The sequence below is a fragment of the Aspergillus uvarum genome (genome assembly GCF_003184745.1).
Source record: "Aspergillus uvarum CBS 121591 unplaced genomic scaffold BO82scaffold_12, whole genome shotgun sequence".
NCBI lineage: Eukaryota > Fungi > Ascomycota > Eurotiomycetes > Eurotiales > Aspergillaceae > Aspergillus > Aspergillus uvarum.
This window is the reverse complement of record NW_020291309.1, coordinates 162,764-182,288: the sequence shown is the minus strand read 5'-3', so window position 1 is coordinate 182,288 and position 19,525 is coordinate 162,764. Positions and strand designations below refer to the sequence as shown.

The 19,525-nt window shown below is 55.5% G+C and overlaps 8 protein-coding genes across 8 annotated transcripts; 3 read left to right on the top strand and 5 right to left on the bottom strand.

Annotated features, from left to right (window-relative positions):
- Nucleotides 1–11: 11 nt before the first annotated feature.
- On the top strand, nucleotides 12–4,321 carry BO82DRAFT_23697 (GTPase-activating protein BUD2). The gene is made up of 2 exons (XM_025630785.1): nucleotides 12–3,289; nucleotides 3,344–4,321. Exons 1-2 carry the CDS (start codon nucleotides 469–471, stop codon nucleotides 4,303–4,305), a joined length of 3,783 nt encoding a protein of 1,260 aa, XP_025494361.1. The 5' UTR covers nucleotides 12–468; the 3' UTR covers nucleotides 4,306–4,321.
- Nucleotides 4,322–6,012: 1,691 nt separating this feature from the next.
- On the bottom strand, nucleotides 6,013–6,435 carry BO82DRAFT_399818 (uncharacterized protein; the record flags this gene model as incomplete). Its single annotated transcript, XM_025639144.1, has 1 exon — nucleotides 6,013–6,435. The coding sequence occupies one exon, from the start codon at nucleotides 6,433–6,435 to the stop codon at nucleotides 6,013–6,015; it is 423 nt and encodes a 140-aa protein (XP_025494360.1).
- Nucleotides 6,436–6,535: 100 nt separating this feature from the next.
- BO82DRAFT_304876 (MFS general substrate transporter) lies at nucleotides 6,536–8,473 on the bottom strand. Its single transcript, XM_025632199.1, has 4 exons — nucleotides 8,113–8,473; nucleotides 7,845–8,050; nucleotides 7,010–7,775; nucleotides 6,536–6,934 (listed from the first exon to the last, which is right to left on the bottom strand). The coding sequence occupies exons 1-4, from the start codon at nucleotides 8,242–8,244 to the stop codon at nucleotides 6,557–6,559; spliced, it is 1,482 nt and encodes a 493-aa protein (XP_025494359.1). The 5' UTR covers nucleotides 8,245–8,473; the 3' UTR covers nucleotides 6,536–6,556.
- On the top strand, nucleotides 8,474–10,273 carry BO82DRAFT_381690 (uncharacterized protein; the record flags this gene model as incomplete). Its single annotated transcript, XM_025637876.1, has 2 exons — nucleotides 8,474–8,489; nucleotides 8,727–10,273. 2 exons carry the CDS (start codon nucleotides 8,474–8,476, stop codon nucleotides 10,070–10,072), a joined length of 1,362 nt encoding a protein of 453 aa, XP_025494358.1. The 3' UTR covers nucleotides 10,073–10,273.
- Nucleotides 10,274–10,408: 135 nt separating this feature from the next.
- BO82DRAFT_330113 (fungal specific transcription factor domain-containing protein) lies at nucleotides 10,409–12,783 on the bottom strand (the record flags this gene model as incomplete). Its single annotated transcript, XM_025633085.1, has 5 exons — nucleotides 12,662–12,783; nucleotides 12,303–12,591; nucleotides 11,666–12,249; nucleotides 11,430–11,600; nucleotides 10,409–11,378 (listed from the first exon to the last, which is right to left on the bottom strand). The coding sequence occupies exons 1-5, from the start codon at nucleotides 12,721–12,723 to the stop codon at nucleotides 10,409–10,411; spliced, it is 2,076 nt and encodes a 691-aa protein (XP_025494357.1). The 5' UTR covers nucleotides 12,724–12,783.
- Nucleotides 12,784–13,232: 449 nt separating this feature from the next.
- Nucleotides 13,233–15,186, bottom strand: BO82DRAFT_330110 (WD domain protein; the record flags this gene model as incomplete). The annotated part of the gene is made up of 3 exons (XM_025633084.1): nucleotides 13,233–13,613; nucleotides 13,683–14,574; nucleotides 14,637–15,186. 3 exons carry the CDS (start codon nucleotides 15,184–15,186, stop codon nucleotides 13,394–13,396), a joined length of 1,662 nt encoding a protein of 553 aa, XP_025494356.1. The 3' UTR covers nucleotides 13,233–13,393.
- A 290-nt stretch (nucleotides 15,187–15,476) lies between these two features.
- Nucleotides 15,477–17,546, top strand: BO82DRAFT_352134 (uncharacterized protein). The gene has a single exon (XM_025634607.1). The coding sequence runs from the start codon at nucleotides 15,558–15,560 to the stop codon at nucleotides 17,421–17,423; it is 1,866 nt and encodes a 621-aa protein (XP_025494355.1). The 5' UTR covers nucleotides 15,477–15,557; the 3' UTR covers nucleotides 17,424–17,546.
- BO82DRAFT_352133 (uncharacterized protein) lies at nucleotides 17,467–18,721 on the bottom strand. The gene is made up of 2 exons (XM_025634606.1): nucleotides 18,056–18,721; nucleotides 17,467–17,948 (listed from the first exon to the last, which is right to left on the bottom strand). The coding sequence occupies exons 1-2, from the start codon at nucleotides 18,626–18,628 to the stop codon at nucleotides 17,616–17,618; spliced, it is 906 nt and encodes a 301-aa protein (XP_025494354.1). The 5' UTR covers nucleotides 18,629–18,721; the 3' UTR covers nucleotides 17,467–17,615.
- Nucleotides 18,722–19,525: the final 804 nt, after the last annotated feature.

The window sequence follows — 19,525 nt, the reverse complement described above, 5'->3', positions numbered from 1 at the left end:
CGCCTCCTCCCGCCCATCCATTCAACGACTGCCACCGCACCAACGCCAGCACGAGAACTTTCTCCTCTTCCTCCTCCTCCTCCACCACCACCACCTCCTCCTCTCACAACCCCTCTCGAGCAATATCACTGGCCCTTCCTCTATTTGACCCAGACGCAGTCGATCTGTAACATCCTCATCGCTTGTACTCCCAACGCGCCGGCCTCGATCGAATGTGCGACTCCGCGTCCTTTCCTCATCCCGGACTCCATGCGTTCAGCTAGCGACCCATTGGACGACAAAGGCCCTCAATTGTTCGAGGACGGTTGCGCAGCGTACGTTGGGTGTCAGCGTCCTGCAACGTAACAACCCCGCATCCTCTCATCGTCTCATCGGTTTCTGTGTCTCGGCTCGTCTGTCTGCACCTTCTGTAGCGACCTCGTTCGAGCGCCGCCGCTGCCGGTTCCGTCGTGCGTGGTTGGAAAAAAGATGGAGCCGGAAAGTTCCAACGGGTTCAAACGGAACTCCATTCACGGAATATATAGTCGTCCTGTGGAACGGCGCCCGAGCAAAAAGTCTTCCTCCAAGGACCGGCATGGGATGGTCTATCCAGAGAGTTTCAGAGATAAAGGCATTCGCACAGTGACCCCGGACCCCGAGGCGGGGAATCACTCCCCCTCGTCCGAAGCGGAACATCTGGCTTCAGGTGCGGCCCCCTCGCCTCGTGCTGCCGCCCGGACACGAGCCTCCGATCGCGAACCCCGTCGCGAATTCTACTCGCGCCATTCGGCCGGTGACGAAGACGAGCCGCCGCTGGAAGTGAAGACCCAACGGGCGCGGTCACGGACCACCAACTTGGATGATCAGCGCAGCGAAATCTCCAGCAATAATTTTTTTAGATCTCGGAATCGTCTGGGCTCCATCAACACCGCAACCTCCCAACCTAGAACCCCCGACGAGCAAACGACGTCGATCGGGTTCCCGTCAATACAATCGCCCACTTACCTCAGCCATACCCTTGGTCGGCAGCGATCAAGCAAGCCCCCGGGAAGCTCGAATTTGGTAACGAGCGTGTCGGCCAATCAAACAACATCCCCACTGTCGAGTACCGATGCATCCAAGATCCTGCAGCTCATGAAAACAACTTGTGGAAGGATGCACGGCATTCTTTCGTTTCGGACTGCATCTACAACCGCTTGGTCGTCGGGCTATTGCGCCATTAATGTTGCCACGGGAAGCTTGATATACCAAGCTAAAGGAGAGCCCGCATTGGCCAAAACACTGATTCCTGATCTTCGTGGCTGTCAGGTTCGCACCTTGGTCGATCCCGAGACCCGAACCAACTATCTCAGTGTATCAACCTTTACTTCTGGTCTGGGGGTGGAGCTGAAACCTCACGTCAGCGAAACATTTGATTCCTGGTTGGCTGCGCTGTTATGCTGGCAGCCGATCCGACCCAAAGGTGTTCAGAATAAGATGACGAAACCACAATCGGTGGTCATCGGTGACCGCCGCTTGGTTGAACGTAGGAGAAACTCGGAGAGCACTGTTCAGAAGGAGGCAGCAATTATCAAGGTGGGTAAGATGCTCCTCTGGGATAGGCCGAGTGCCTCTGGCGTTCGACCATCGTCAGGGCGTCGGGTTTCTACATACAGACAGCAAAGGGCACTTTCTGCGTCTTGGCTGCGCGTAAGCTGCACGCTGCAGGAAAATGGCGCTTTCAAGCTATATACGGAGTCAGACATCACCCTGGTCACTTGCATTCAACTGTCGCAACTCTCCCGCTGTGCAGTACAACAACTGCACTCTTCCGTCTTGGAAGATGAATTCTGCATTGCAATATACCCGCGGTATGCAGTACATTCTGCTTCGGGCCTAACGCGCCCAGTATATTTAGCTCTTGAAAGCCGCGTTCTGTTCGAGGTGTGGTTCGTCCTTTTGCGCGCGTTCACGATCCCAGAGCTTTATGGCCCTGAAACGCCAGTAGAGGAAGAGTCTCCGAAGACTCCAGGAACAAGCGAGACAAATGTCGCTTATACCGCGGACATGTTCCGAATCGAGAGAGTACTTGATGTAAGAGTAACGGAAGCCAAGCTATATCGCTGCAGAACCGCGGAAAAGACCCCCCGCAGTCGAAAGCAGTCCCGATCTCATAGCAACTCGGCCCCGGCCTCTGCAGTGAGTGATTACTACACCGAAGTTCTCCTGGACGGCGAGATTCGGGCGAAATCCGCCGTCAAATACCGCACAGCAAACCCTTTCTGGCGAGAAGACTTCACTTTTAGCGACCTCTCGCCCGTTCTGTCACAAGTCTCCATTCTTGTCAAGACGATCAACTCGACCCAGAAGGATTGGTCACTGATCTCGCATGGCTCTTATGCACTCGGCCATGACTCGAGCCCTCTGCGCGCGTTGGATGACGTAGAACTCGCTTCTCATGATGCTACCTTTGGCAGGGTTGACTTGAAACTAGATGATCTGCAGCCAGGGGTGGAAACCGAAAAATGGTGGCCAATCCTGGACGACAAAGATCAGCCTGTGGGTGAAATGCTCATGAGGGCTCGGATGGAAGAGACTGTTGTGCTCATGTCTCAAGAATACACCCCGATGTCTGAAATTCTTCATTCCTTCACCAACGGCCTCACGATAAACATGGCTCAAGTCATGTCATCTGAACTCAATCAGCTTTCGGAAGCGCTTTTGAACATTTACCAGGTTTCAGGGACGACCGTCGAATGGATATCCGCCCTAGTAGAGGACGAGATCGACGGGGTGCATAAAGAGTCGACAGTAAGTCGACTACGATACACGTCGAGAATCCATTCCAACGACGCACGGGAATCAGCCCAGGATCGGGAAGTCCTCGTCAGAGACCTAGGCCGAACTGCTACTGTGGAGGCAAACCTTCTCTTCCGCGGCAACTCACTTCTGACTAAGGCGCTCGATTATCATATGCGTCGACTCGGGAAGGAGTATCTAGAGGAGACGATTGGCGAGCGACTTCGTGAGATTGATGAGACTGATCCAGACTGCGAGGTCGATCCGTCTCGTGTACATCGTTCTGATGACCTCGACCGTAACTGGAGGAACTTAATTGCTCTAAGCAACGGGGTCTGGAAGTCGATTGCGGCCTCGCCCTCCAGATGTCCGGCCGAATTGAGACTCATTTTCCGCCATATTCGGGCGTGCGCGGAGGACAGATACGGTGACTTCCTTCGAACTGTCACGTACAGCAGTGTTTCCGGGTTCCTATTCTTGCGATTCTTCTGCCCGGCAATCCTTAATCCGAAGCTCTTCGGATTACTAAAAGGTATGTGTCCAACTTTTATTCATGACTGTTTTCACCGGTACTAATGGCAATCAGATCACCCGCGCCCTCGTGCTCAACGTACTTTGACCCTGATCGCGAAGGCCCTGCAAGGCTTAGCCAACATGACTACTTTTGGCAGTAAAGAACCTTGGATGGAGCCCATGAATAAGTTCCTGAACACGAACCGGTCCGATTTCAAACAATTCGTGGATTCGATTTGCGCGATTCCCGCTGACCGTCCGGCGCCGATCGTGACTCCCTCTTACGCCACGCCCATTCAGATTCTGGGCCGTTTGCCCCCAACCTCACGCGAAGGGTTCCCCAGTCTCCCTTTTCTGATTGATCATGCGCGAAGCTTTGCCAATTTGATCAGCATCTGGCTGGAATCGGCACCTGAGAGGCTAAACGAATTGGAGGAGGTCGACTCTGCTATCAGCAAATTCCATGAGCTAGCCCTCCGGCTTCATCAGCGGACAAAGGATTGCATGAGCCGAGCCGAGCAGGCTGAGCGTCCAAGCGGAAACCTAGAAGTCAAATGGGAAGAATTGATTGACTCAATGGAGCGGTCCGCGACCTTCTACGACGATAATTCTAAGCCCACCAGCCCGACGACGGAGGCGGCCGTAGCGGGATCTACCTCGGTGACGGGTAGTCATCGCAATTCAATCGGCTATTTCACTTCACGGCCGTCCCTCCCGCGTCGCTCAACTGATCACCCCCCTGAGGGTGATGAAGATACGCCACCCAGTTCTTCATCTGCGACATGGGACCAGAGTCGAGTGCCTTTCACAATCCCTCGGTGGGCTGATCCGCGGGATAGTACCGGCAGCTCAAAAAACTCCTCGACATATTCCCTCGACCAGGAGCCCTCCAGATCTAGACGCTCCAGCATCACAAGGGAGACTACAAGCAAATATCGTTTCTTTGACTTTGTCCCCGCCACCTCTCGACGCAAAGCCAAAGATCGAGATCAAGCCCAACAGCAGTCCCGTGAAGAACAAAGGAGTGAGACATGAGTATAAAAGCGGTTTTGATAGGCCCGAACCTCTACGCTTCGACGTTCATGACATACATGGTGACCAGGAGCGGTCTGATTAATATGTGAGCTTCGCAACAATAGCCTAGCGACGCATTTATCCTTACATAGGAGCTGAACCCCTGCCATGTGGAGAAATCGACTTTCCAGTTCTCGAGGACAAGCCGACAGTGGGACGTGCGAATCTCGACTGAAATGCGAACCATATGGCAGGTGTCAGAATTATTGTTTGTTGTTCATCTTCTCCTTTTCTGTATAACACAAGAGATCGATTCCATTATCGAAAGACCTGCGTCTTCTGGTGTAAATTCTTCTCCTTCTTCTTCTCCTCCCCCCGCCGTTCTCTTCCCTCCATTGGTTTCCCTCTTTTAAGCAGCATGTGCCCATGATCTAACGTACTTTCTTCTGTGTGGTTGTTTCTTTGTATTTTCTTGGAAAGCATTTTGTCATGGTGTTGATACCCTGCTCAAGTTGGGGTTGTTTTTGCGTCATTTGGTCCCTGGACGTGTGGACAGCCCACTGGATGGATATATCGAATCTCTGGAGGAATTGGTATGCCTCGAACGAGAGAGATGACTGACCCCACCCTTTTGTTCTTCTCTTTTCTTTGATCCCCTCTGCATCTTCTCCTCGTGTAAATAGCGTCTTTTCTTTTCACCAGGTTGGTCTGGGTATAGATGACACGACTACTCCATTGACTTGTTCGATATCGACTATTATTATTCTCTGGAGTATGCGTAATCTGGAGAATTACTCCTCTGGAAACCTACTCCACTGTGTCGATGTACTCGAGATGCCGATCTTGCCTGTAAGCCCGGATGGAGCGCGGAAGGTCCTCCGACAGTCCTCATCAGTGAGATTAAAGCCAGGGAGAGTCAGGGCCGCCGTCTCTGATTGCTTATTAGTGTAACTGAAAATCCGGGCCCAACGTTGGCGTGACATACCCTTTCAATGTCGCCTGAATCTTGTCTTCATGATCATCTGACCACGAGGGTGGAGCATCAGGGTAGGCACCGTCTGGAACAAGACCAACGACCCTTGAGGAAGTACTGTTAAGAAGGGACGGGCGGTACCAAGGCGATAACCAGGCGCAGGTCCAGGTCGACAGCCTCAGATAGAAGAACGGTACGCGTTCAGCACCCAACGCCTTCCATCGCTCCGCGGCGCTTTACCTATCTACTTCCCAAAACCAACCCGCCTGTCGGGTTGGTCAACGTGACTGACGCATTGTGGGAAAAGGAAAGGACCGCGATGGGAAGTGAAATCGGGACAGGAAAGGTCCTCATGCCGCCGACGCAGTGGTAGATCGCGAACCGAGTCTGTAGACCATAGCCCAATAAATTCCAATTGAACGTAACTTCAGCCTGCGTGACCCGACGGACGGTGCGCATGAAAGTTGTATTGCGTTCCAGGCAAGCAGGCTAGATCTACGGCGCAACGGCTGCTCCACCGGCCGCCCTATCCAGGTCAAATCGTGCAACATCTGCTGCGCCGCACGGCCGCATCCCAATCTTCGGCCACCGTCGCGGCGGAGTCAGGGGCTTCGAGGGGGATCGTCGGGTACTAGTTGCGGTGATGTATGAGCGTTCTCAGCGTTGCTGAATAGATGCAGGTGATGTGTCTTCTCGATCGAGTGTGGATTGGGGCTGTGTCCGACTGCTCTCCAACCATGAGAGCATGGATCCGATCACTGCGCGGCAATGATCCCAGACGTCATCTTCCCCCGGGACGTCGCCTCCATCCTCTGCATAGCAGCCAGGCCGAGGTTGTGGATATCTTTGGGGTGGACGTCGACTGCCTGGCCCTTCGTCGCGGTGTCCGAGAGTAAGCTCAGCTTCGATAGCACCAGCAGGCCGTACCCGACGGATGTGTAGCTGAACATGGGAAGGTTGGGGGTCACTGAAGCCGGCGAGGCGAGGAATCCCGTCACAATGTTGAAACGCGGAGCGCGCGATGGCTGTCCTTTTGCTGCCGCAGAGTGTGTTTGAGAACGATGGCAGGCATTGAGGTGTGCGTGCGCCACGCTGACGGTGCTTGTTCTCCTAGTATCTTCCCATGGACTAACACTGGAAATTCTGGCAGAGTAAGTGGCAACAATAATGCACAACATGGCCGACGACAGGACGAATATTCTTTCAAGAGAGCTTCATGTATTAACCCAGATAGATTATATAACTAATAGAGCTAAGGCCAATCAAAGCCAAAACAAGCCCAGATCATCTGATCCAAGTCTATAATGCGTAGCGGAATTCCTTGTCCTGCTTGTCAGTCAGGTCATTGCTGGGTAACCCATTCTCATCGAGTTCGATTTGCCAATCAGTCCCCGGCAGCTCCGAAGACCTCATCTGCGAGTCACGCTTGCGGTTGTCGGCCGCACATAGGAAGCGGTAGATGATGACGGCTACGAAGAGGAGACACCATGTCACAATCGAGGTGATGACGCCCTCGGTATACCGTGGCTTGTGCGTCCACAGCTGCGGTGAACCGATGCAGCCCGCCGAGTATCCTATGAAGAACATGGTGTTCACGATCGCCCGTTTCGTGTTGCCCTTCACATTCGAGGCTGAGAGGGAGAGAAGTATAGACATCGATGCTGTGATGCAAGAGGACTAGGCAGGGTCAGCATTAGGTCTAGTTTGCAGAGCAATCAATATGATCGCAATGTATTGTTCATGGAAACTCACCACCCACGCAGCAACGATGAGCCCCCACTCCGCCGCGACATCAAGCTTCATCAAGAACACAGTCCCCACCAAGGGCGGGACGATCAGCAGCAGAACGACCAGGGTCCGCTGCCGCGGGAACCAATACACCAGGGCCGTTCCAACCCAGAGCAAAGCGACCTGCACGGCTCCGGAGGGCGCCGTGTAGAGCATTGTCTCCAGCTTGCTATAGCCGATGGACTCGATGACCAGCGACGCGAAGGTCAACACGGGGGACTGCATGGTGACCAGCACCCCGAACCAGAACACCGCCCAGGCCTTGGGGTCCAGCAGGGCCTCTCGCAGCTGCGGCCGGGAGAAGGACGTCTTGTCCCCGCCCTCGCGGTCCGCGGCCATGCGCAGCGACAAGACGGTCTTCTCGCGTGCGGTCAGAAACCAGGCGTCCTTGGGCCCGCTGGGCATCAGCACGAAGAACCCGATCCCCGCCGCCACGGTGAGCGCGCCGCAGAGCAGGAACAGCACCCGCCAGGGGGCCAGGGCCAGCGAGGCACTGTTCTTTCCGATGCCGTACATCAGCAGGCAGCCGATGACCTGGGCCACGCCGTTCATGGTGATCCAGAGCGCCGTGCGCACGGTGTGCTCCTTCTTGCGGTACCAGGTTCCCGTGATGGTCACGAACGCCGGGGAGACGGCGCCCTCGCTGAAGCCCAGGAGGAATCGGACTGTCGCGAAGCCGGCGAAGTTTCTCGGTGCGGCGAGGCACATGCAGATAATTCCCCATATGATGCTGTCATGAAGATGGGTATGCATCAGCTCGATTTGTTTGTGATCACTAAGGGGCAAGGGGGAAACGTACACGGTTGCACCAACAAACTTGGTCAGTGGAAGCCGACTCATCAGATACATGAAGGGATATTCCGCGACAAGCTGGCCCACATAGAATATCGAGCTGGACCATGAGTATTGTGAGTTCGTTAGATTAAGGTCTTCGATCAGACCGAACACGGCTGCGTAGCTCAGACTCTGCTTGTCGAGGTATTGCAGGAAGAATACGAAGCACATCTGCGACGATGAGCATCATCATCAGCGTCGTGCATCTATCGCACCACAGATGGGAAGCTCACAAATGGCAGAATGACCATGTCAATCTTGCGTAGCACTGCCTTTTCTTCTTCCGCGGTATACGCATCGGAACCCACCGCGACCACCTCGCTGCTCCTGCGAGTGCCATGGTCCTTTTTCTCGGGATCGTTCATTGTTGAAGGAACTTAAAAGTGAGTTGAAGGGTCTTGTGCAAAGGGAGGGAAGCAGCAAGAAGGCATCTGGCTTGACTGAGAATGTGACTGGTGCTGAGTATGCAGCCTGTTTTGCCGGTCGACTCGGATCCCCAAAATATATGACCGGCATCACACCCCAGGTTTCGCCATTGATCAATCAGGAATGCTTATCTTTCCAAGTGCCAGTAGAGCAGTTGGTCAATTAGCGATGGCGATGGGGATAAGCATGACCAGCGATACGAACGAATGGAGGGATGAGGGTCGTCGATCCGATGCCAGCTCGGCAATCTGCACGGCCACGGCGCGGCCAACTTCCCGACAAGGTCAAGGTAAGGTCAAGGTCATCTGCATCTGTAATGCGACCCTCACCATCCGCATTTCAGCCATCTCTGCTATTTCTACGCCTGAACTTGAGCTTTTCAACGCACCACAAATACTCATCATGCCTTATCACCCACCAGTTCCAGGCTCCGACATCAAGCCCTGGGCCCGCGCAGCCCCGCGGGGGTATCTCTTCACCAACGCCAACATCGTGGATGTACAAGAGGGCCGTATCCTGGAGAATGCCAGCCTCATCACCCGCCACGGGAAGATCGAATCCGTCTCTACAGCTTCTTCTTCGTCGTCGCCAGAACCTCCTTTCCCTTCTGACGTGAAAGTCATCGACTGCCAAGGCCACTATCTATGCCCGGGCCTCTTCGACGCCCACGTCCACCTGTGCGCCGTCCCCGGTTATAAAGACCTCTCCAAAGCATTCGGCAACTCAGACCACGCATCCCTACTGCGACAGCCCTTCGTCGCGGCCCAGATGCTGCACCGCGGCTTCACGAGCGTCCGCGACTGCGGCGGCGCCCAGCTAGCACTGAAGGAAGCCATCGACGACGGGGTCTTCCCGGGGCCCCGACTCTTTATCTCGGGCCACGCGCTCTCCCAGTTCGGCGGCCACGGCGACCTGCGGGGCCCGCACGACCAGACCGAATGCTGCGGCGGGCTGCACAGCAACAACCACCTGGGCCGGCTCTGCAACGGCGTGCCCGAATGCATGGCCGCCGTGCGCGAGGAGATCCGGTGCGGCGCCGACTTCATCAAGATCATGGGCTCCGGGGGCGTCGCCTCGCCCACGGACAAGCTCGAGCATCTGCAGTTTACCACCGCCGAGCTGGAGGCCATGGTGGAGTGCGCGGACAACGCGGGCACGTTCGTCACCGCGCACGCCTACACCGTCCAGGCCATCCGGCACTGCATCGACCACGGCGTCCGGGGCATTGAGCACGGGAACTTCGTCGACCCGCCCACGGCCCGGCTGATGGCCGAGCGCGGCGTCTACCTCACCCCGACCCTGATCGCGTACGCGCAGATGGCCTCCGAGCAGTGGCAGGGCTACCTGCCGCCCGAGTCACAGGCGAAGAACGCCCAGGTGCTGCAGTCCGGGCTACACGCCCTGAAGATCGCGGCGGAGGCCGGGGTCAAGATGTGCTATGGGTCCGATCTGCTGGGGCCGTTGGGGTCGGCCCAGACGCAGGAGTTCGCCCTGCGCGCGCAGGTGCTCTCCCCGCTGGAGATCCTGCGCAGTGCGACGGTCCATCCGGCCCAGATGATGGGCTGGGGGGAGGCGATTGGGCAGATTAAGGAGGGCTTTCGCGCGGATGTGGTCTTCCTCAACCAAAATCCGCTCGAGGATGTCACGGTGTTTGATCGGCCCGAGGAGCATGTGCTTGGGGTCATGAAGGATGGTCGCGTGTGTAAGAGTCGCTGGAGCGCGCTGGCGGAGGATGCCGAGATACCGGTTCGTGTCAAATATAACTGAGTGACTTCTGGTATTCTGGTAGGGGATGCATGGAATTGATTTCTGATCCTCCAGTGAATGAGCCTTCTGGGGGCCTGGCTTTTCTTCTTCTTCATAATGCTGGTCTTGTAGATGCAGCACAAGAAGGTCTTTATGTGCTGAGCGAGTAGCTCAAACCCCTGCGGAAGTTTTGATAAGGAAAGCGCGAGACGGCTCAGTCAGGGCTGTGAATGCTTCAAGTGGGCATCTACAAAGAGCGGGATATGAGTAGGCGTGGCTATGATCTCTCCGACTTATTGCCATAGATGTAGTATGCAGATGGCTTCTACAATTCTTGGTTCGATAACGATAAGTAGATCATTCTATTTGGTCCATGAGACCCGAGAAATCCAAAGCATCGCCCAGAGCATCTAGTCCAGTCAGTCCCATCAAGAACGACTGCTCATCATTGTGTAGGCCGGAGAAAAAGTCGTTTGGTAAAAGCGGATTAGACCCTGAAGACAGATTCGAAGAACCCCGAGGGATGGACAACGCCTCTGGGGTGTGCAGCTCCATCTGAGTTTGCCAGGTGGCCGGCGCTGCCAACCATGACTGTGCATGCCGGTCTCTACTCTCCTCCCTCGAAGGGGCTTCGTCTCGTGGATGAACCACACAGCATTCGCGACTTTTGGGGTCCTCTTGTACCGCGAACCACTCCAGCCACTGATTGTAGCCCAGATGCGTATTCGAGTGAGAAGTCTCGCGAGACATGACAGGATTGTCAAGCTGTTGCGGCTTATCTGCTGCTTCGTTTGTGATCGATTGCACCGCTTCGACAAAACTCACGCCTAATTTGGCAGTCATATTCCCCGTGGCCATCTTCCGCAGACACATGAATCCCAGCTCCACCCGACTGTCGTACCCGGAATCGCGTTCCAAGATTCCTGAGACCAAGGTAACGATAGTTGCGATGCTGCAGCCCTGGAAATCGGTGAACGAAAACCTGGTGATGACTCGATGTCGCGTCAAGTTCTCGAAAAGCCGCAGGATCTTCCTCGCAGCTTTCGTGCAATCATTGGCCAGGTTCTTGACCTTGTCGCTGATATCCGGTGCGTCACGATCGGCGGGCGGTTTCAACTTGGTCCTAGCCACAGTTACCAAGGCGACTTTGCCCATCGTGATCATCGCATAATAGTAATTCAGGTACAGATGGGCTATGGCTCGATATTTCCAGCTGTTTGGCGGGATCTGGTCGAGCTTCAGATTAGGGGGAAGTGATCGCTTCCATGCCTTGAGATCATCTTTCCATGCTGATTGGGTTGGGTCCGCTGAGCTGGGTAATCCATCACTAAGATATGTCAGTATATTTGTCGTCCTCAGGGGAGGGAACGTAGCATACGCAGGACCGGCGATTTCGTCAAGTATTCTGACCAAGCGAACGTAAGCCAGCTGGCAATCGAGGTTCTCGAACGATTGAGCTCGATCAATGGCGGCGCTCTGAGACGGGCATGGCGCAGTAATTATCTGGGTATCAATCGAGCGAGGTCGGTTCAACTTCACAGTGGTACAACTTTGATCGACTTAAGCAGAGATTCCAGTAGGGCGAGGGAGAGCCCTGGAGCACGAGCCACGCACCGTTCCAGCGAATAGATAGACCACCAGAGACGATATCTCACTTCTCGATCTCGCTCAGTCATGGACAGATCTTCTGAGTTGAGATGAAGGTCGCATGCTAGAGCTTTTCGTAATGCTAGTCCCAGGTAAACGTAGGATGTCCCAATCGCACTTGCAGGCATGAAATACACTCCCAGGACAAATGGGGCTTGAACTGATCTCAAGCATGAGCGCTCAATGATATCTGGTATGAGGGTCTTAGCATGAACGGCGAATCCACGCCCGAGATCTACGTTCTCCTTAGGTTGGCTAGGCTCGAATCCTGCGGGCTTCTCCAGCGGTGTCCACTGACTTCCCAGAGCGAAGGTGGCCATGGCAAGACAGACAAAGGCGGAATCCAGTCTCAAAGGCGAGCTGGAATTTGTGTAGAACTCATCAACGTCGGCGAGCATCTGAGCTTGATCGAAGTAGAAGAAAACATCGGTGGCGTGCTTCATGAAGACGTGTAGCAGGAAGTCGGCCACTGGACGGGGAGGAAACGCATCGATGGCTGCTTGTAATCTTGCTAGTTCGAAGGGGTGTAGCCCTTTTGGTTGAATCATTCTCTTGGGAGCATCAGTTACATAATGAGTCGCTGCATCGAAGCATGGAAGCATACCGCCTGCATCGCAACCATCTCCCGTTCTTCCGGAGCATGGTGGGGGTCAAGCGAGAATGCTTCTCGAAGCCGAGATAGGAAATTGGGCCATAGAACTCGTTTCGACTGATCTGAAATGACATGTGTCGATAGTCCCTGCGACAGAACAGAGGCTGGGGACAAGAGTTCGGAATTATCAACAGCTGCATGGTCTGGGAACCGTCTTGTAGAATCGATGGTTGCGCTTGGGGATCGCGCTGGGATTTGAGGGGGCACTCGAATCGATGGTTCAGTCCCTGGCGAGTCTCCTCTAGCAGTCAACAGTCAGTTGCTTGGCTCAAAGTCGATTGGGGGGGGGGAAGGCATGTTGAGTTTCATACTTCTCGAATTTGCAATCTAGATTTTTGAGTGTACATCGCTGACATCTGTGGTGTGCATCCATCCGAGGGTTGCCCCTTGCTGGGATACATTTGCTTTTCCTTCTCTTGCATAGAGTGCACCTGTCAGCTTGTCAGTATGCACTCAATTAGCAAAGTGTGTTCAATGGCCATTGGCTCTGACGCTTGTGGTGCTCTCTTTCGATCCACATCTGCAACGCGCCGCCGTCGTCTCCGCCTCTCTGCAGTACTAGGCGAATCCATTGTCGACGCGGCAGCCTGGCACTTCATGTGACGTCTTCGATCGTCTCATCAAAAGGTCTGGATTCCGAGGTACCTGCGGATGTGTACAGGAATGAGTGAGTCGGCAATCTGTCCCGGACCAAGTACAGACATCCGACCCTCGGAAACGCGCCCTCGCTTATCTTCTCCGCAACCTCGGTGCGGGGGAGGTTTGCCGACGCGATTGATAACCTTACAAGTCAGCATTTGATTGGCCGAAATATTGACTTTGTTACTTGTGGAAAGTATTGGAAAGTGCAGTTGAGAATGCTCTTCATGAGCCTATCTACCGAAGCCACAGACTGCCATGCCAAAGCTCAACCCCGCTTACAAAATCCGAATATGCTAACACGATTATTTACAGATCTACAGTACATCCAACAAGAGCCGCCGCCAACGTGAAAACCAGAATCACCTCAAACCGAGACACGCGGCCAATCGTCCAAGGCTCGACTACATCCACAAGCAGATCTTCCCGCTTGCCGTACCGCCCGCCACCCAGTTCTTACTCCGATGGAAGACCGCCACCGCGGGGACGGCCGTGATGCCCTCGCCGCCGAGCTGGGCCAGTTGATCCCCGGAGGCGCTGTAGACGTCGACGAAGCGGTTCATGTTGCCAATGCAGAAGCGCTGGATGGGGGATTGGGGGTTTTGTTGCCATTGCGGGCGAAGGCTTGGGATATTGTTAGTAAATTGGTCGTCCGACAATAGTGAGAGAATTGTTTGTTTGAGGTGAACATACATAGTCACCCATCGTCCTGTCTGGCAATTATGCCTGACGACTGTTTGGGGCTTCAACTCCTCTTCGGAGAGTGTATGGCCTTGCTTCCACGTGTTGATTCCCTTGGGGCCGCCAAGATCGTAAATCTTGATGGTATCGTCGTACGAGGAGGTGGCAATCTGGCCGGCACTGTTAAAGGCAGCGTGTGACACGGAGAGTCGACTGTAGTGCTCGCCGACGGGAACCCAGGACGACTGCTCGTCGTCTTCCTCTTGTACCTGGCGTCGGGTGGACCGTCCAGCGGCTTTTGTGGGGGCTTGCAGCATGCGGAGATCCCAGAGGCGCATGGACCGATCGAGCGAGGCAGTTGCGAAGTAATGGGGTCGCGCGGGGTAGAGAGAGAATCCTCCGATCTTCTTTTCGGCGAGACGCCAGGTGGTCACGGATTGCGATTTCGAGCGATCGAGACGTGTGTCGTAGCGCCCGAATTCACCGTCTAGGGTCGTCCAATAGAGGACGTGCGGGTCGTCGGCAGCCATGTCGAGGCCCGAGATGGGGACGTCGTCGGACGTGGATTCGGGGGCGTATTGCTCGACGCTGGTGGACTTCTCGAGGTCGGTCGCGCGGATGCTGCTGTCGTAGCTGGCGGTGTAAATGCGGGTTGGGGTGGAAGGATGGATGTAGATGGAGCTGATGGTGCGAGTGTGCGGTTTGAGGGTGGTGAAGCTGGGGTCGAGGTCATCATCGTCCTCGTCCTCGTCGCCGGATTCCTCGGCCTTGATCGCGTTGGTCCGTTCTTGCGATGCATCGAGAATGCCAATGTGGCCCAATTTGTCGCCAGCAAAGAGAAGGGGCTTTGTCTCAGTCGGGTGAAAGGCCATAGTGTAAACTCTCTCCGGGGTGAGCTTGATGCCTGTTGTTGGCGTTATGATGAGTATAGAAGTTTCAAAGTCTGGGCGCTGAGGGCAAACAAACGGTTAGGCTCCCACGCCTCCCACAGCTTCAATCCGCTCATCTCCTCCCTCAATGCTTTGAGATCTTTATCCGTCGTCTGCTCGATATCATCCTCGTCAAACGTGCGCTGGTACGGCATCGCTACGCCCTTGGTGACCACATCCACCCCGATCAGACTATCCCCGGAGAGCTTCTGCCCATACACCACCATCTCGTTGAACGAGAAGGCGTCCGACTTGCGCACGCGCTTCGCCCGCTCCGCCGCCTGCAGCGCCGCATCCTGCTCCTCCGCTTTCCGCTTGGCAACCTCGCTCTCCGCCGCGATGCCCCTCAGCCGCGACGACATCCGACGCGGCACCGGCGACGCCTCCTCCTGTTTGACGCGCTTCACGGGCGTTTTCTTCTTCGCGCGAGCGGACTGATCCCGCGATGAAGGCGTCCTGGAAGGCTGCATCTTGGGTGGGAAGAGCCCCGAGGACTGCGCCTCCAGGGAGAGCTTCTTGAGGAGCGCATCGCGTTCGGCGATGTTGGCCAGACGCTGCTTTTCGAAGTCGGAGATCTCCTCACCCATTGTTTCTTTAAGAATGTGACTATCGGCTATCGACGATTGAGTAAGGACAGATCAAAGTCTAGAAATTCAGAGAACGGAGACAAGACGAGGTGAGTGGCGCACGCAAGAAAGCTTTGAGGACGGAAAAGAGTGGGCGGGACTGCGATGCATTTGCTGGAGACGGCAAGGCGCGTCTGGGCCCGCCGCGTGGTCACGTGACCTTAATTGGCCGGGCGGCGGCAAACGGCAAAAGTGAAATAATTTCATTTCCTCCGCGGAAGTTTATTCCCTCGAGTTTTTGGTCCGCAAGCCTGGGGTTTTTTAAATTTCGCCTTCCGATTCTCTTCGGCCATCACATTCTGCATTGGTGTTTCATAAAGTACAGAAAGAGCATGATGAGTGCTCGCAATGCTCGCGCCTGGCTGGCCCTGGCCTGGGCGACTCGCAACTCCTCTGTTCCATTCCTCTATCAGACTCGCACGCTCGCCGCGGTGCCCAAATTGCGATATCAGCACCGACAGCTCCAGCGTCAACAGACTCAGTCACGGTTAATGTCAACCGAGGCGCAACAACAACAACAGTCACAGGAACAACCACAAGAACAAATAGACAGTACAGAATACTCCAAACCTGACCCCTCAGCACAAGAAAGCACAGCACCAGCACCCCGGCCCGGACGTCGCAGCTTCCTCAAACGCAAAGCCGCCTCCGTGTCCTCCTTCGCCACCCTCCCATCGCAGTCTTCCCCAAACCCGCTTAAACCCCCTCCCCGTGCCTTGACGATGATGACGAATAGCGAGAAACAAGCCTTCGGCGAGATGCTCGAGGCCCTTGGCGCCGGAGCCAATACCAAACCCAATGGCGCGCTACCCACATTGTCAGCATGGCCGCCGCCGGCGCCCCAACCCTCAGCGCCCGGCGTCGCTTTCTCAGATTCATCCTCTTCCTACGAAGCCGAACAACACACCGAATCTGAATCCCAACATCCCGTCAACGAACCCACCGAAGATGAACTCCACGAAATGTCGCAGATCTCCGCCATCTTCGAGTCCGTCCTCCAGGATCTGAAGGAGCGCAAGATCCGGCAGCAGCGGCAACAACAGCAGAAATTAGAGAAACGGGGCCAATCATCCCTGGTGACCCCGTACTCGACCTCGTACCATGCCGGGGGTGACGACCCGGCGGCGTTGCCGGCGAGTTCTTCGCTGACGGAGTTCATCGAGCTGCGGTTAAAAAGAGGCGATTTCATCAACGCGCAGTTGACAGACTGGCTCACGCGGAACCTCGTCTCGACGGAGCGGGCGGTGGAGGCGGTGGTGCTGCGCGAGAGCCATGTGGTCGAGACGGCGCTGCTGAGGGCGGTCAAGAGGAAGCATGGGGACAGGAGGCTCTGGGATGCTTGTCGCGAGATGGTCTTTCCGCTCGTTCACACCTTGGAGGAGGACGTGGGGATGCGGCATTCCGAGGCGAAGGTGGACGAGACGGAGGTGCTCAAGGATGGATCTAACGATATGTTCATCGCGCCTGAGGAACCAGCGGAGGCGGAAGATGATCCTTGGGACGTTGAGGTGGAGGTGGAGTATGAGGAGGCCAGTGAATCGCAGGAGATTGAGAGCTCGACGGCCGAGACTGGGGAAGTACAGCAGGAGGGAGAGGCGGAGAATAACAACAAGGACATCGAGCTGGAAGGGGAGAATTCCTACAAATTGGTTGTCCCCGAGGGCGTGCCCATCTCCTCGGTCGTCGCCGAACTATACCCCAAGATGCTCCTGGCCGCCTTCCGCCTGCTGAACCTACACTCCCCGGCGTCGACGCTGATCGGCCAGTTCCGGTCCACGATCCGCCTGATGGGCCCCACGTCCGCCGTGCTGGGCGGTTCCACCGGGCTCTACAACGAGCTGATCTACTTCTACTGGCGGGGGTGCCAGGACCTGCCGGCCGTGGTCGCCCTCATGCAGGAGATGGACGTCACCGGCGTGGAGCCCGATGCCCGCACGGTGCGGATCCTGGGCTCGATCGCCACCCAGCGCACGCGCGACCTCAAGGCGCATTGGCAGCGGAATATCGGCTCGCTCCCTCGGCCACGGAACCCATCAGAGAAAGTGCGCGTCGGCCGCGAGACGTGGTGGGATCTGGCGCCGAACCGCAAGGCCTTCCGGGCCCTGTACGATGACGATGGGTGGGTCGCCAAGGTGAAAGCGCGGGTGGAAGAGCTGAGGCGCCGCGAGCAGATGAACAAGCCCCAACGAAGAACCTAGCAGCGTCGGGGTTGATTGTATGGAAACATTTCGGAAATATCCCCCCATCGTGTATATTATCTTGTAAAGTACATGTACAAACCCTAGAACAGTATACAAGCGGCGAACTCTCTCGATGAAACAACAAGATAGAAAAGAAAGAAGGGACAATTAAATATGATAAAACAAGGTCCCGATTTCCCCTGTTCCTTCTTAGATTTTCAACCCCCAACTCCGTCCCAACCCCACCGCCGTCGACCCCATGAATCCCAAGCACTCCCTCACCCCCGTGAGCTTATCCCCGACGGCGCGGGCGCCCGCCCACCGGCGCGCCACGAACTCCTCCGTATCGCGCAGTCCGGCACTCGTGTCGCGGGTCATCACGAAGTCCGAGGCCGCGTACACCGCCGCCACGGCCATACGCTTCGAGTACCACGAGGCATCGACGGATTTGTCGCCGGCCAGGTTCAGAATATCGTCCGCCAGGGCGTGAAGTTCCGAGAGGGAGAGGGGGATGTTTTCCCCGAGGGACATGACCGCCAATGCCTAGGTTCGCAGAGAGAATGATTATGTTAGTTATCGTTGTTTATCTCTGGGGGGTGTCTGCATGCTCTCTAGCTGGGAGTTGATAGTCCGATGGGGGAATGACTCACATCCTGCCATTGATCCTTGACCTCGGCGTTCATGCGCAAGCGTTCCATCAACAGGATCTGAATTTTGTCGTCGACGGAGCGGACGGCGCCGGATGAGGCGGCCGAAAACAGGCCGTCGGATTCGACCTTGGAGCGCAGGAGGCCGCGGCGGCTGGCGAGCCAGAAGAGGATCAGGTCGAATTCGCCGCGGGGGAGGAGCTGCACGGAGACATCCAGAAAGCCGGCGTCGCGGGCTCCGAGCGTGAGGGCGTTGCGGGAGAAGCCGTGCGTGGGGACGTGGTGCAGGGCGGCGGAGAGGATGGTCGTTTGCGAGTTGGTGTAGTCGTGGGGTTGGGTGGGGTGGTGGTCGGAGTGGTAGGTGCGCGTGGAGTGAGATAGACGGAGGGGGGTGGGTGAGGTTGTTTGAGGGGCCCGGGGGGTGATTGTTCGGTTGTTTTGTTGGGTGGTGGTGTGGATTTGCGATTGGGGTTGGCGGAGATGGGTACGGGGAGCGAGGGGGAGGGCGGCGCGCGGGGAGGAGGTGTGGGAGAGGCCTCGCCGGGTGAGGGTGAGGAGGGAGGTTGGTCGGGTCATGCTTTTGTGGGGAGGGGCTGTGTAGTCGTAGAGGAGAGGGGTTGAGGGAGGTGGACGAGAAGGTAGAGCAGGAGCGAGAGATTTGCGGTGGTGATGGCGGTTGGAAGAAAGTCGGGATGTCGGCGGGAGGAATTTGTTAAGCGGTGGCCTGAGCGGAGCCAAGATTGCCCTGCCATACTCTCTGGTGCCGGGGAGAACCACTGAATGATTTAACTGCAGTGGGATTGGTCTGTGATGGATGTTTACCATGTGGCTGCATTTTGTAATACTAGGATGAAATCATGTGCTTTATTGTGAATATGTGTATCTTTGTACTAGAGCTGGATTGTGCTACTATAAAATAGTTAGAATACCTCCTGCCCAGATAGTACAGTACAGTACAGTACTCCGCAAGTACAGAACTCCTACTAGAGGAAAGTCAGGGAATTATGTACTCAGTAAATAAAGTCCAGAATCCATGCCAGAATCTTATGAATATTGGTGGAGTGAATTGTTGGTCCAGGTATCTAGCTTTGTGGTACCTGAAGATCTTCCCCATCATTGACCATTGGTAGTGGGAATATTGTTGTACTGAAGCTAACAGTCTATCAATAACAACTATTGTTGTTGATAGATCCGAATGATCTGACTGGTCTCTTCTACCGATCCTGTTTATGTGCTGGTAGTAAGAGAAATCCTCCAGTCCACTCCGGACTACCTAGTTTATAGATCATTCTCGCAATTATTACCGTCGAGACTAACGGGCTAATTCAGACTACTTCCGACTAGCGATGTCCCTTTCATCTTATCTTTTCCATCCCTTCCTTCGACCCCCGCCCACTCATCCTGTCATCATCCGCATCTGCATTCCACGTCCTCTTCTCCCATCCACTCATCCGCCTCTCCTTCCACTTACAC

What these genes read in the sequence shown, in the direction of transcription:
- BO82DRAFT_23697 (XM_025630785.1), top strand. Translation starts at nt 469, where the DNA reads ATGGAGCCGGAAAGTTCCAACGGGTTCAAACGGAACTCCATTCACGGA. An exon ending in GCTCTTCGGATTACTAAAAG is followed by an intron (nt 3,290 to 3,343) that starts GTATGTGTCCAA and finishes AATGGCAATCAG; the next exon opens with ATCACCCGCGCCCTCGTGCT.
- BO82DRAFT_304876 (XM_025632199.1), bottom strand. Translation starts at nt 8,244, where the DNA reads ATGAACGATCCCGAGAAAAAGGACCATGGCACTCGCAGGAGCAGCGAG. An exon ending in ACATGGTCATTCTGCCATTT is followed by an intron (nt 8,051 to 8,112) that starts GTGAGCTTCCCA and finishes TCATCGTCGCAG; the next exon opens with ATGTGCTTCGTATTCTTCCT. An exon ending in AAGTTTGTTGGTGCAACCGT is followed by an intron (nt 7,776 to 7,844) that starts GTACGTTTCCCC and finishes TCTTCATGACAG; the next exon opens with CATCATATGGGGAATTATCT.
- BO82DRAFT_352134 (XM_025634607.1), top strand. Translation starts at nt 15,558, where the DNA reads ATGATGAGTGCTCGCAATGCTCGCGCCTGGCTGGCCCTGGCCTGGGCG.
- BO82DRAFT_352133 (XM_025634606.1), bottom strand. Translation starts at nt 18,628, where the DNA reads ATGACCCGACCAACCTCCCTCCTCACCCTCACCCGGCGAGGCCTCTCC. An exon ending in TCAAGGATCAATGGCAGGAT is followed by an intron (nt 17,949 to 18,055) that starts GTGAGTCATTCC and finishes CTGCGAACCTAG; the next exon opens with GCATTGGCGGTCATGTCCCT.